At 35.4% G+C, this 15,566-nt stretch overlaps 1 protein-coding gene across 8 annotated transcripts in view; it reads left to right on the top strand.

Moving 5' to 3' along the window:
* SGCG (sarcoglycan gamma) overlaps positions 1 to 15,566 on the top strand; it is a 103,599-nt gene that overhangs the window by 51,780 nt on the left and 36,253 nt on the right. For all 8 annotated transcript variants that reach the window (XM_015852142.3, XM_015852141.2, XM_015852139.2 and 5 more), the window contains one exon: positions 13,529 to 13,630. In XM_015852142.3, coding sequence (XP_015707628.1) covers positions 13,529 to 13,630 — 102 coding nt within the window. The remainder of the gene's footprint in view (positions 1 to 13,528; positions 13,631 to 15,566) is intronic.

The following is a 15,566-nucleotide window of genomic DNA, read 5'->3' as shown; positions in this document are numbered from 1 at the left end:
CATATAATTTTTCTGTTAGGCAGTTCATATGAAGATGAGCAGTTAGTGCCAGTACATCATGAATCACAAAGTACACGAATAATTGTTGAAGTGGTTTCCTATGTGGCTTAGATTTATATTTTTTTAATCAGATTATAAATTTATTTTCTGTTGCTTTGGATTCTCTGTCTGAAACTAGGTATTCTCTAGCATAGTCAGGACTAACAGAATAGCATCAGAAACCGCACTTTCACGAACCACTACTTTTTAACAGGTACCTGTGAAGAAGGCACCAAATGTGTCAAACTTTTGAATGTCCTTATGCCATGGCAACAAGACCAGTGTAATAACAGCTTAAGTAGGTCATTCTTCTGATGGGTGGACTATGCCTGCCATGGCTATAAAGTTCTTCCTAGTTCTCTGTCTAAGAATCTGTAATCCTAGCATATATCCAGTGAAATATTGACTTAACTGCACTGCCCTGCTTTGCATGGGGTAATTTAGGGAAATATCAAATATCATCTAGAACAAGACTAATATAAGTACTAAGTACACGTAGATGTCACAACCCTTGAGAATAGTATGTGTGTTTTCATTAAGAACTGGGAAACTGTTTTAACAGGATGTATCTGTTAACATGAGAAATAATTTAGAAGATATCAGAGTTAACATTCAAAGAAGTGCTGTTAGCATCTAAGAAAGAGAATTGGGATAACAATGTGCCCAAAGAATAGAAATGTGATTGTAGTGTGATGTGTTGTCTGCTAAAAAACAAAAGCCAACAGGACAGTCTGAGGAATTACAAGTTGCTCAGTCCTGAGTTCCTTGGAAAATAATGGAGCACATCCACTTAGAAGACAATTCGAGGTCCATGAAGGTGAAATGGGTAACTGAGGACAGTCAGCATGGATTTACTAAGGGTAAATGCTGATAAATCAATGTCATTACAAGCTGTGACAAAATGTTTGGATTTATAGATGAGGAGAGAGCACTGGATGTCATTTACCTGACTTCAGCAAGGCTTTTGACATTCTCCCATAATGTTATCATATCTTAGTTGCCCACATGATGGCTGAGCAACCAGATGGGTTGCTGGACAGTAAGGCCTGTGCAGTAGTTATTACTCCATTGTATTCTACATGGAAACCTACATGGAGGCCTATAATAAATGTTGCAGAAAAACATATTTTGAGACTGTTCCTATTTAACATCTTTATCATGACTTAGAAAAGGTAAAAGAATATATAAAAGAATATATGCTTATCAAGTTGGCAGCTGACACCAAGTTGTAGATACCAATCAAAGCTTTTAGAACTAGGGTGATGTTCAGAAGAGCCTAGGCAGGATACAGGAATGATTCAAAATTATGATGTTTAGGAAGGACAAATGGAAAGTCCTGATGCTGGAAAGAACAAGTCCCAGCCTGAGACACCAAGCAGGAGACAGCACCATGAGGAAGGCCCTTGGGTTGCTGGGCCACAAGCTGACCGTGAGCCAGTGTCCACCATAGCAATAAATGCAACAGGTCCCAGGCTGTGTGAACAGGGGCAGAGCAAGGTACCAAGAGAAGTGATTATCCACCTTTACGTAGCACTAATTACAGTGTATGTATAATACCGCTTCCAGTTTTGAGGCCCCCAGTAGAAGAGTGATATTGACAAACTGATATTTTTCAAAGTTTTGTCTTGTGTTTGGCTATCTGATGTTGCCAGGAAACTCATTAACATTTCTTATGCTTCTGAAGAACAATAAATAAATGCTTCACAGGAAAACCTAATTTAGTTTTCTCTTTCACATTGTTAATTTTAATTGATAAAAAATGACTGTGTAGTTTTAAAATGATTCATCAACTTTCAGCTTGTGACATGCTAATTTCAAGGCCATGTTAGATGCTGTCACATGAGATTAAAGTTCATCCTTGTGAATACTATCAGATCATAAAATACTTAACTAGAAAAATACTGAATATATTAGCTGTATGAATATTTCGTAATCTCCTTGTTGTTTTCCAAGTCCTTACTGTGGTATAGCCTATAGGACTGGGCATTCTTCAGTCTTTCTAATTAAAGCTTTTAATTTATAGGGAATAATTACATTTTTACTGGACTAGAGATAACACAGTGTAACTATCAGATGATTATGTTACTCACTTTGGAGACAGAGCTTCTGCTCTAATTAATATTTAATCAATTTATATGAAGAACAATCTAGAAAAAGAAAACATAAGCTTAAATTTACTATGAACTTTTTCTTAGATGATATAGATCTCTGGAAGAAGGTATGAGAACACACTTTCCCAGGGAAAGGAGAGATTAAAATGTGGAAGACTAACAACCCAGTTAAGTTCTGCAACCACATGTTCTTTTTTAAACAGTCATCGCTGCCATTCTTTATCCTTAGTGACTTTACTTCTAAGATGATCATTTTCAGTGGTCATCACATTTAATTGCATGGATATTAAGATGTCTAGATCTGTTGCACAAGTGAGCAAGACTTTTGAGGATCTATAATTTGAAATTAGATTCTCAAATTATATGAATATCTAAATGTCTCCCATAATAATTGGCCAACATACCAGTTCTGTGTTGACTTGACTCTAGAAGGCTGTTCGACTGGGAAACAATTTGGAAAATTGGACAGTGTTGAGCTAATCTGAATAACATTTTATGCGATACTTGTAGCTTTATAGAGATTAGATGCTTAGCAGGGGGCATTAACAAGAACTATTTGGCTTATTAGTTTGTTGCATAACTGATATGATTTAACAGCTATAATCTTTTACTTGTACTACTGCAGAGTTATGATTTCTGTGGTGAGTGGTTTTTTTTTTCCTTTTCATATTTTCTCTTCCATTATCTTTATATTCCTTAGGTAAAACAAGGCTCATGAGACTGATTTCACATTTTCTCCTGAATGTAATCATCTTCAGCTGCCCTACCCTGTTGTCACATATAGAATTGTTATCATAGTATTCTCAAACTCAAACTCAAGTGCAAACTCCACCTGAATGGAGGGTCACCATCTCTTATGTAACAGGACATCTTTTTCAGAAACCACACATTAATTCAATTATAAAATCAGGCAGACAGGTCTTCAGAGCTTTATCTTCACTGTGAGTTAAACACGACCTGAATCTGCACTCAATATAATGTTCTTCTGCCATCCATGTTAAACATGACCTGAGTCTGAGTCACTAATGAGGAGAAAGTCAAGACCAAATACTAAGGCTTTCATCAGTCTGTGGATCACCTTATGACAGGAGCAAACTGTATATAGATGCCAAGCACTCAATAGCAGTTCATCAAGATGTCTTCTGATTGTGACTATTGCTTTATTTATTGCAGGGGATTTGAACCAGGTGATCTTCAAAGGTTCCTTGCAACTCAAAAGACTCTGTGATTCTATGATTCTAAATTTTAACCTGCTCCTGTATCTGCACTTCATGTGGACATACTGACAATGGGAATCAGGAAGACCTCTGTACTTGTTGACTAGAAAGTGGTCTTCCACTTCACTAATCTTTTTCAGTTCTCATGTACAATAAATAATCGCTGTAGACAAAGTATTTATTTTGATTTTTAAAATTATTTTGTAAAGTTTTCTATAAACAGTGTCAATTTATTTACATTCAAAAGTATGAGGAAATATTGAAGAGGTAACTTTATATAATCATACTAAGCAATTGCTTTTCATATACCTTAGTTGGTAGATAATGATACAGGTCTAGATCACAGGATCATAGAATCGTAGAATGGCTTGGGTTGGAAGGACTCCAGGGATCATCAGGTTCCAACCCCCTACCACATGCAGGACCACCAACCTTTTATATATAATTTTATAACATTTTTATCATTGAGAGATGCTGTAACTCACCTCTACTGTGTATGTTGTGATTTCACACCCTCACCATCTATGACTATTACAAGTAGTTTGAAACACGTTAACTTATTGTGTAATTAAATAATTATTTAAACAACAATTTAAGCACTTTATAAATTCAGGCACTAAAGGAGAGTATTGCTTAAGGAAATATGAAAAATATGAAACTGATAATATGATGAGGAAAGGAGATTTCTAACTGAAAATCAAATAACACTCTCTGACAGCGTGACTTTCTAGACTGTGCAATAGCATGTCCTATTAAATTGTGGGTGACCAATCATTTGGAACATTTAAAACTAGACTAGACAGCAATAAAAGTGTACAATAAAGAACAATATCTTCCACAGCAGTAATTTTTCTTCACTGCAAAGGCATACACTAATGAATCTGTACAGCTTTCCTATCATTAAAAATGTATGCTTCACTGAATTAGTTGCCATTTGGAAGATGCTACATTTTTAATAATCAAGTAAAATAAATATATATATATATTATTCACAAATTCTAATTTTATTTTTTTACTGAAAACTTCTCGTATCAGAACACCAATATTCTGTAGTTTCCATTCTGAACAATCCTGAAGGGTTCCATTTTGCCGTTTTTCAATTAAGTTAGATAAAATTTGCCTCCAACTGAACTGCAGTTATTCTCACTGTCTCTATATGATAGTGAATATCTAATTGTTTTATGGAGATAGTAATAGCTGGAAAAAATAAGAGACCTATTGCAGAAAATCAGTAATCCAAGAACTTTGAACTTCTCCATAGTGTGATCTGTAGTTTTGATTAATCTGAACTGTACTATCAGTCAGATCATTTGTATGTAAAAGAGTGTGGAAGAATAGTTGCTAAAATAAAAATAAATCTAAGTTTAATTTAAGCTTACAGTTATTGGATTAATTCATAATACAAATTAAGATTTTTTAAAATCTGATTTTAGTGTACAAGCAAATTCAGGAGGTCTAAGTAGGTGAAATCATGACGGCTTGATTTCAACTATTGATGCTGCTCTACTAATTTTAGGGGAGATTTAAATGAGTCTTTGACAAACCCTCTGCCAAAGAAATAGCAGAAGTTCTGGTCTCTCCACCTGGAATATCTTTTTTCTTGAGCCATGACACAATTAGTAACTTTTAACATGCAAGTACCATTTTCTTACATGTATTTTTGCTCCCACGAGCAGTCGACAATATTCTGCTGTAGGGAATGGTGATGATGAATAATAGGCCTGATGGCAGTTGCAATTCATGGAGCTCACGAGTGACATTACAAAAGTCCATGAAACTTTATATATGTTTTTTTTTCTCCTAGTTCTGTCAGCTGACTTCACTACAGAAGTTAACCCTTCTTAAAGCCTTTTTTTGTTACCGAGGTTCGCATAATCAGTGAAGATTTACAATAATATTTCTTAGAAAATGTGAGATGGTGCAGAATGGTTGAAGACACTGGTGAAAACAAAATATTAGGTCAGGGACTTCAAGAGGACCTCCATTGGGATAAAACTATTGAAGCTCAAAGAAGCAAACATCTATTTTCCACTCAGTACCCAAAGTGTCAAGCCCAGCCTACTGAAATAGCTGTGAGGTAGAGAAATTGGACAAATTGGTTAAATTTCTATTTCTGCGCTCTGCATACAAATAATTTCATGCATGAAATCCAAATCCTTTCATCAGATCAGAAAAACACAGTTTCTCAGTTGCTTCTTTTCAGTATGGGATTCAGGAAGTGTCAGTTTTGAGTCCAGCACTAAATGAGCTGAGCCTACTGAGCTCCAGTGGAAATTGGTAAGACAGAAAAGTAATTACTGTTCTCAAACAGTGTCTCCTTCTGTTTGTTTACATTATTGATGGCTCCCAATCTTTGTTTATGTTGTTTATATGTCAAGTTCCTCTTTATCTGTTGTCTATTTTACTGGTACTCACAGCTAATGCATTCACTGCATTTCTGCAATGCTTGGCCTGGGGTGGGTGCTTCATTAAGACTGGGACCTTTTTGCACCAAAAGATTAGAAAAGAGTGATGGATATTATCTAACAATCAGTTTTCCACACGAATATCCCCATTTGGTAAGGTTAGAATTAGAAATCTATTTACCTAACTGCACAGATCTGCCTGCAGGACAATTTCAGGAGTACTAATAATGAATCATACTTCTGGGATTCCATTGTTTTATTGATTCTCTCTGTAATCCTCAACAGAAACTGTGTAATTTACAGTTTTTTTGTTTTGTTTTGTTTTGTTTTTATTTTGTTTTGTTTTTTAAAGAGGATGAATACGTAGGAAACAAAGTCAGAACAGAATGTGTCATTCTTCAGAATCATACATAGCCAATACTTCTCACTAAACCCTGTCTCCCAACGTAACATCCAAACCTTCCTTGAACACCTCCAGGGTTGGTGACTCCACCACCTCCCTGGGCAGTCCATTCCAGTGCCTGACCACTCTTTCAGAGTAGTATTTCCTTAACATCCAGCCTGAATCTCCCCTGGTGCAGCTTGAAACCAATCCCTCTAGTTCTACCACGAGTAACAAGAGAGAAGAGGCCAACCCCCAGCTCACAACAATCTCCCTTCAAATAGTTGTAGAGAGCAATGATGTCTCCCCTGAGCTTCCTCTTCTCCAGACTGAACAATCCCAGCTCCTTCAGCCACTCCTCATAAGGCCTGTGCTTCAGACCCCATGTCTTTGAAGATGTCTTTTCACATGTCTCTGAAGATATTTTGAGTGTAATAAAGGTTTTACAAATCCCCAAATCTGTAAACTCTGGAAGTACATGACCACTCCTACAATTTGTTCCATTCCTGTTTTCCAATTGCTTATTTTATTAAGAAGTCTGCTTTTCATAAATGGAAAACCTTTATGTTCTTGGCTCTTCAAAGTTTAATACAAGATCTTTACACCTTGTTCTTCATTAATTAACAAACATTTATATTACCTGTTTTGTCCATTTTTTGAAGCTCTGATTAGTTGTCCTCCACTTTTAATAAGGATAACATCTCCATACATACACTACGTACATTTTACAATGTTCTCGTATGTTTGAAAGAAGTTACTTTTTTTATAGCTTTTGAAATTTCTCCCAGTTAAAAAGCTTGTCTATCCCTCATTTCCTACTCAAACAAAATGATCCTGAGAATTCATATTTCTCCACACTTAAAATAGCCTCATATGTGCCTGTTTGCTACACTTCCCTAAATACTTATTTCTTTATATATGTAGTTGTGGGGAAAATGTATTCAATAACAAATAAATATAATTCAAACAATAAAGTTAGGATGTAAATGGAAGTACTCATTAATTGTGTTGGGAAATAAATGAGTTGTCATGAAACTTTCCCTTGACTTTTTATTTTGAAACATTGGCTTCACAGGCGCAAAACAGATAAGTTCTTTTCAAAAATGTTTTAATTCATCTTTAACCAAAATTGAAGGAAAAAAAAAAAAAGTGTTGTATCTTTGTAAACGTGTGATCAGATCATACAGAGTAGGGCAAGAATTTGTACCACTTGTCAAATAAATTCTAAGTATAACTAAAAGAGAATTTCAAAAAGCTCTCATATTTCAACTTCATACTTCATTTCTTTGTCATTACTATTATTTATTTGACATATGGTATAATTGATGTATGCGATATACATCTTAAGTTACGATATTATTAATTCATAACATTTAGCTGTATTAATGCTGCTGTGGTAAAGGAGGTATTATTGTCAGTTCCACACTAGGATTTACTATGATAAAAAAAAATTGAAAAAGAAGTAGATTCCCACTGTACTCTGTAGGAACTACAGCAATTTTCTTATCAATAATGTCAATAGAGAACCATTATAGAAGGTGGTTTTATTTTTATATTAAAAAAAAAAAATCTATATGGGTTGGGTTGTTATTAGAGATTAATTATTTTTAGTTGCAATCATTGCCATTTATATTAGTATATAAATTTAGAATCTTCATTATAGCCTCAAGACGAAACATGAGATAAAATATTTAATTCATTCATTTCACATGGATTTCAACAGGGCTTCTTGAGAGATGTGTCGTCTCTTTGTCCTTTTCTCATCTCACATTTTTGTCATTCCGACTCTTTAGACAGCAGATTCTGTCAGGCTGGAGATGTCTGACACTGTGTACTTACAAAAGGTGCTGAGACCCAAAGATGATTTGTCCCCTAGTACAAATGGTAGGATTACATTACTGGATAAATCCAAAGTCTCTGTAATCATGTATACCATGCAAATATCCCTTATTCATCAGAGATACTCAAGAAATGTATTATTCAGGGAAAATTAAAAAAAAAAAAAAAAAAAAGTCTTTGACAAGCTTTACAAATAGAAGAAATCTAATTCCTTTTCTTTGGCTAAGCTTCATGATTGTAAATGTTATAATTATAGATTAATTAGTCGATTTAAAGAAAACTCCATTCATGAATAAATATGCATAACAGCAGCATGTATTTCTAAAGTTGACTAAATCAGTCACAGAGAATATAATGCCGGATGTAATGGGATTTTTATTAGCAATTATCCAGCTTTGAACTGTCTGTCTGAAGTGAAGAACTTGGTCCTTTCTAAAAAAGAAAATGAAGCTCGACCTGAAACTGTTTTGAGAAGCTGTTTTTCCCCTCTTGAGCAATACTTGTTGTAGTTAATATATTTATTTCAGAAGGACTGCTATTCTACATGTTACTACAGAAAATTATCTCAAAAGTCTGCATCATAAATATTAATTCTATTTTATATGAAGTAAAAATGTTTCTGGCATCTTCCATAGGCTTCCTTATAAAACTCTTGAGCTCTGAGTGGCCATTTACTTTTCTAGATCATGATATATTGGAATATTACCAGCTGTCATTCTAAGCATGTCTGAAAGTTGCGTTTCAATCTTTATCCAGCATTTTGTGGGTCAGGTGGGATTAACTTCTGTACCAAGAATGCTTGCTGTTGCTAACCACTCTGATTTGACCAGTATTCTTGACAGAAAAGACTCCATTGTCATCTGAGAACAAAAGTTGGATAACCTTTTCTATCTGAGCTTAGGAAACAGAGTCCTTGCAAAAGAAAATGAGATGAGGCATCCGTAATGTTATTATACCAAGCACGTACTTAGCACGAAAATAGATATTGTAAGTCAAACAGAGAGTTTCATCAGATTCATTACCAATCCTGTTTTTGCTGATTGCTCTTTAACAATCTCTACCCACAGCCCTATTATCTCAATGAAACAGTTCAGTCTTGTTTGCAAAGCAAGTTCTCTAAATAGTAATAGCTGCAAGAAATACTGCAGTGAAAGCTGGATCTATAAAGCCATTAATTGAGCTACCTTTGGGGCACAACAAATGGTGTTTCAGTTCGAACTTGCCAAGGTCTTTCCCTGGGTTGACCTAAACATACAATCTAAGTATCCAGTAAGTAAGAAAAAGTACTTACCTGCAAGGGAATACTGCATCCAATCTGCTTTGAACTGAATATTATTATTGGCAATTATTGTGTGGACTTTTTGTTAAGAAAACTTGGAATATATGGGAAGCTGAACTGAAGCCTGAGACAAGAAATACTTAAATTTGAGATGTGTATGTTAAAACAAATGTTTGATTTAAATTAAAGATTTTATTGTTTCAGCCATCCTAATATATGGATGTGCTTTTCTTTCCAGTATTTTATTTCTTCCCAAAAATAGAAAACATGCTTTTGTTTGTTTGTTTGTTTGTTTTGTTTTTGTTTGTTTTTTACATCTCTTAACTACTGTATTGACCACAAGCTTATTTTCCTTTACTTAGAGGAGTCTGAGTGTAACAAGCTGAGAAGGTGCAGAAGCCTTGATGATATGATACAATAAGAGCAGATTTTTTTCCCGTATATTGAGTACAGATGTGTATCAGTTTATATGCTGGTAGGAAAATGAAGGTTACTGATTGAATTTAGATGTCTAGAAACATTATAAACTGAATGAAAGTTCCTTGTGCCTAAACTCATCTCTAAGGGCCACATGCCTACAACAGCAGATTTCTATATTATTACATTGGCTTGTAAAATAAATCCTGAATGTATGTTTGATTCTCTTCCGAATCTTTAAGCAATAGTCTGCATGGTGCTCATCTTAGCAAGCCATTACAAGTGCAAGAGCCCTGGAGTTACAGCTGTTTGTTACTACTGTTGATATACCCAAAGTTATGTGCTCTTCTTTACATGTGACCTTCTTGGTCATAGAATCATAAAATGGGTTGGTTTGGAAGGGACCTTAAACACTGTTCAGATCCAACCCACAGCAATATACAGGGACATCTCCTACTAGATCAGGTTGTCCAAAGCCTTCAGGCCTGACCTTGAACACCTCCAAGGGATGGAACATCCACATTATCTCCAGGCAGCCTGTGCCAGTATCTCACCATCCTCATGGTGAAGAATTCCTTCCTGACGTCTAATCTAAATTTACCCTCTTTTACTTTAAAACCATTATCCCTTATATTAGCACTACATTCCCTGATAGAGTCTCTCCCCGTCCTTTCTCTAAGCTCCCTTTCAGTGTTGAAAGCTGTGTATAAATTTCACACCAAAACCTTATCTACTCTAGTCTAAATGACTACAACTTTCTCTGTCTTTCTTAATAGGAGAGGTGCTACAGTCCTCTTGATCGTCTTTGTGACCCTCCTCTGGATGTGCTCTAACAGGTCAATGTCTTTACTATCCTGCAGGCCACAGATGTGGATACAGTCCTGTAGGTGGATCTTCACCTGCAAAACCAAAGCAGAAGTGGGGGAATTACCTCCCTCACCTTGCTAGTCATGCTTTTGATTCAGCCCTGACTTTCTGGGGTGCAAGGGCACACTGCTGCTTCATGTCAAGCTTTTCCTCCATCACTACCCCCAAGTCCTTCTCCACAGGACTGTTCTTTATCCACTCATCTTCCAGCCTGTATTCATGTATTAGGATTGCTCTAACCCATATACCCTTGCACCCAACCTCATTCATATAAGGCCACCTCTTGAACCTGTCAAGTTTCCTCTGGATGGCATCCCCCACCTTCAGTATGCTGAGTATTGGTTACACAGCTTGGCACTGCAGATTTGCTTTGGGTGCACTCAATCCCACAGTCCATGTCACTAAGGAAGATACAAATAGTGTTGGTCCCAGTACTAGCTGATGAGGATCATCACACATCATTGATCTCTACTTAGACATCAAGCCATTGACTACAGACCTTTGAGTGCAACCATCCTGCCAATTCCTTACCCACTGAGTTGTACATCTGTCAAATCCACATCTCACCATTTTAGAGGTCCTTTGGATCTTGAGGGACTCTATCCTTTTGTCGTCCTCTGGAAGAAGTGGAAGGACCTTTCCAGATCTTGTGGACATTCTGAACATTTCTATCAGTTTTGTGGAGAACACAACTGCTTCCCTAGTATTTCAGATGAAAATTGTTTCACATTGATCATGTTCCAGAGTCTAAGAGAATGACAGTCCATCCAAGATGGTCTTCCCATGCAAATGTTCCTTACCTAAGATTTGAGTGGTGGTCACTACTTATTTTAGACAGCTTGGAGTACCTATATGGAGGTAACTGATTGAATAGTAGTCAGATATCCTACATCAAGGTTCTGAATCAAGGAACTTTTTGGTGAGCTTTTATGGGGCTTGAATACTCTCAGAGCTTACATTTACTATAGAATCTCGTCTCTCTTTCTATAAGTCTTTACCTACTCAGGAGCATTTTCAAGTAATAAAAAAAGTCTTTTACTGCTCTGGAAGGCATACTGTTAGACCAGTTAGTATCTGACAGTTTTGAAATGAATAACTGTTGAGAACATTAATGCTGAATTGCATCTTCCCTGTATAAGGTTTTAGTAGCTGCCAGCAGTTCCCATATCAGTAAGCTTGCAGCATCTGCAAAATCTGCTATGTGTCTACAGAGAGTTACCATTTTATTTTTTTACCATTTCCTATATAGCTTAGTACCTGCTTTGCTGAGAGCAAATGTGAACCTTTGTGAAGGTAAGTAGACAGCATAGGAGTCTCAGGATGATATGCACAATGGTGTGTTAGAGCTCAAGACTGGCACAATCAAGCATTGATAGTCACCACCATCAGGATAACAGGAGTGCAGGTTTGCCATACATCTATTCTGTTTAATGAAACATTCACTTTTTTCCCTCTCATGTGATATAACTGCATCAGTCTGTATCTAACTTACATTCAAGTCAACAGAAATATTTTTATTCAAGGACAAGTTTATTATAATATCCTTTCACCTAATAAGAAAAGACTTGAGATGAGAGCAGATAATCAGATCTTACCTTTAGTTCATTAAATTCAGGGCTTTTGTTTATGGTATTTCTTTAAAAAATTCTGATGTGTTCTTATTTTTCAAAACGGTTTGCCTTAACACCTCTGTTTTTTTATACTGTTGAAATTATCTCTGTTCTGTGTTTCAAGTCAGAAAAACATATCCCTATATCACTCAGTGGTGCCTAGGAATTGTGCTTACAAAAGCCATAGGTGGCTCATCATGGGCATTATTTTAGTTTCGCCTCATGAGATGTATCAGTTTATACTAGCTACTTTTTAAAAGCTTTGCAGTGTCCTAGAATTTAGAAATTGGATCTAGTGCCATTGTGAAAAGTCAGTACGTTGCGTATTTCAAAGCAGTAAAATACTTGAAACTAAATAACAGGTTCCATAAATAGCTATTTTAAAAGCTTCTTTCCTTAAATAAATCCATGCTGAAAAGGAATCTTCTTCTGTGGAATGAGCTGCTAACATGAGTATTTCCTACCTTACAAAGTATAAGCCATGCTTGTTTCTTTTCATCTCTCTTCAACCCTATAAAGGAATAATTACCAAGTATTTTTCACTGAATTGTGGTTATACATGTTACTTAACACTTTGCATATAAAATAATAAATAAGGTAATAATGAAGAAGGTGATACCTGTGGGAAGTCTGAAAGTCTTCATTTTTCACATTATCAGTTCTGTGGTAAAGAATTCTGTGGTGAAGGAAGGGAAAAGTTTTAAACTGGTTGGAAAGGGTAGCAAGTGGAACTGGGCTAAAACTGATAGGGGAGGGAGACTTGGAGAGAAAGGAAAGTACAAAAACTCGCAAGTGACAGAAAGGAATGTAATAGTGTGAGAGGTGGAGCCTGAGCCTACAGTCAGAAGAGAAATAAATAGATTCAAGAAAGAAAAAACTATTGTTTTTTAATCCATTATTGAAAACAGATGCAAATATAAATCTCCCTTTGTCTTTTCAATAGGCTTAGAAGTATTGCATCCTGTTTGAAGTGTACCACTGATAGATGATGAGTTGTGACCGACCATAAGATTTGGTTTTGAGCCTTGTGTAAAACTTTATTGTTCATTGCATGTTTAGAAGGAAAATACTAAAGATACTTCAGCACAGGCAGTACGAGATCATTTCCTTCTGAGATAATGACTGCAAAATTGTATTTTTCCTTAAAAATACCTACTTCAATGTTTCTTGAAAGCTAGAATTCATTAAAGAAAAGTGCTCCAGGAATAAATGAGAAATTCTGACCATTTTAAATGAGTTGTGAGTACATTTATCCATAGGTTTGAGGCAGGGAGCTCTGGAAATGTTCAGTTTATGAAATGAAAACAAATAAACAAATAGAGTAACAGTTTTAAAATGCACATAATTGTTACTTCTCCTTAGACTGGAATGGGGCATCTACGTGTTACAAAAGAAGGCCTTCGTTTGGAGGGAGAATCTGAATTCTTATTCCCACTTTATGCCAAAGAAATCCATTCTCGAGTGGTAAGCAAATAATTGTTCTATATGGTGCTGGAATAAAATTAATGCAATAATTAACAGTTGGGTTTATGGTAAGTCTAGTTACCTGTCTGAGAAAAAATAATGTATATATGTGTATATATATATATTAATGAAGTATATACTATATGCACAAAATTTTCCATGCTTTTTAGATATATATGAACATTGAATTAAATGTACGATGCAAGAATACAATAAATATTTTACAAGCATGATCATTGCGTTACTGAACAGATATTGCTGCAGATTTAACTTCTTTTTAGGTATATGCTTAAAAACTGCTCAAAAATGAATTGGAAAGGTCAATGTACACAAGTGATGCTAAAATTTTAGGAGTGTGTAGAACATTTATTATTTTTACTGAGACTGTTTTTCTTTCATGCTACCCCATGAAACTGCTTGTTTTGTTTATTCGTTCATTAAAAGCTCATAAAACTCTTTAAATATATATAAAATTATAAGATCTCATAGGAAAAACTATTATTTCTCTAATAAACTCAATTTTTGCCAGATCTTGGGCAGCAATATTAAAAGTGTGACACTTTAAATATGTGTGTTTATAAAATCTACATAACTAAATCGAAAGATTTCAGATTCAATTTTGCTTACATAGACAGAAAATTGTATTATTATTGAGGGAAAATATGAATAGCATACTTGGTCGAAGAAAGCATTTCTTAAGCAGATATTGACTTTAACACAGTCTAAGTGTGTAAGAGTGTTGTATGGCAAGTTTCAATTGGAGTACTGAATTTTTCATTAAGAAGAAAAACCTGAATTCATTTTGAGTTATTTACATGAATACTGAAACTTGCATAGGTATACTGGCAGTTTGAGAGAGTAATATCGGTTTCTTGCCAACAAAAAGAAATACTTTTCAGAAATATCTTCTGTCATCCAAACTCATCAAAGAGTAATGAACAATATAACCAACCAGTGGGACATTTCACAGAATAAGGGCCTTCTCAATGAGATTAAAAGCCAAATTTGACTTTTTCATTCCATCAGACACATTAACCATCCTCACCAGGTCACTGAAAGGAATGGTATGAGTCTCATTCAGGTCTGAGACTTCTGTAACTAATGAGATAGTTAGCGTTGGAATCAGTACAGCAAGAGAAAAATTAAATAAATGTATCAGATAACATAGTTGATGCAGAGTTTCGAATGAGTTTGTTGAAATGCTCCGTGACCGAAATTCAAGTGGTACCAGTGTACCTTCTGTCTATTAAGCTTTTCCTTTTCTCTCTTTCTGCAGTAAATATTTCCAGTAGGAAGAACAGTTCATTTAGACATAGAGATCCCATTACTAAATCTGTATTTTCACTTTGTCTCTTATATTGTGTTCTCTTCTGCCTCATAAGCAGTGAGAACACTGTGCTTATATGAATTTCCCTTGAGGTTGTTTATCCAATAAGACATGTAACTTTTTAAAACCAACATAGCTAGTACTTTATTTCCTCTGCCCAGAAAAATACTTGTGCAATGTTCAGCTGCCCTTTAAGCTCTTTTAGTATTCCTTCCATCTTCTAGTAGATTTAGTACAATATGGAAAGCAAGAGGTGTGGCAGCATCTAATATACGCTTAGCTGTCTAATGACCCATCGTGATCATTAGTAGCATGTATTAATTAGAGCCTGGAGGCTACTGGATGTCTCTGCCCCCTATGAACTGATCGTTCATCAGGGTTTTGTTTGTTTGCTTGCTTGTTAGCTTGCTTCCTTGTTTTTAAAACATTTAAACTCGATTGAGCATAAGCCTCCAGAGAGGCTTAATTGCCTGTAGCTTGCTCTCCTGAGTGTCACTCTATATATTTATTATCATAAAGTTGCTTATTTGTTATGGCTTCTTTTACTAAGTTCATCTGTTAGAGAATTGGGCTATCATAGCAGCTTTCTCTCTTGCCTTAAGTGTTTTC

The sequence above is a fragment of the Coturnix japonica genome, chromosome 1, assembly GCF_054131305.1.
Source record: "Coturnix japonica strain WE chromosome 1, WE-NBRP24, whole genome shotgun sequence".
NCBI classification, from domain to species: Eukaryota; Metazoa; Chordata; class Aves; order Galliformes; family Phasianidae; genus Coturnix; species Coturnix japonica.
The sequence above is the reverse complement of the archived record's forward strand: the minus strand, read 5'-3'. Positions and strand labels throughout refer to the sequence as shown.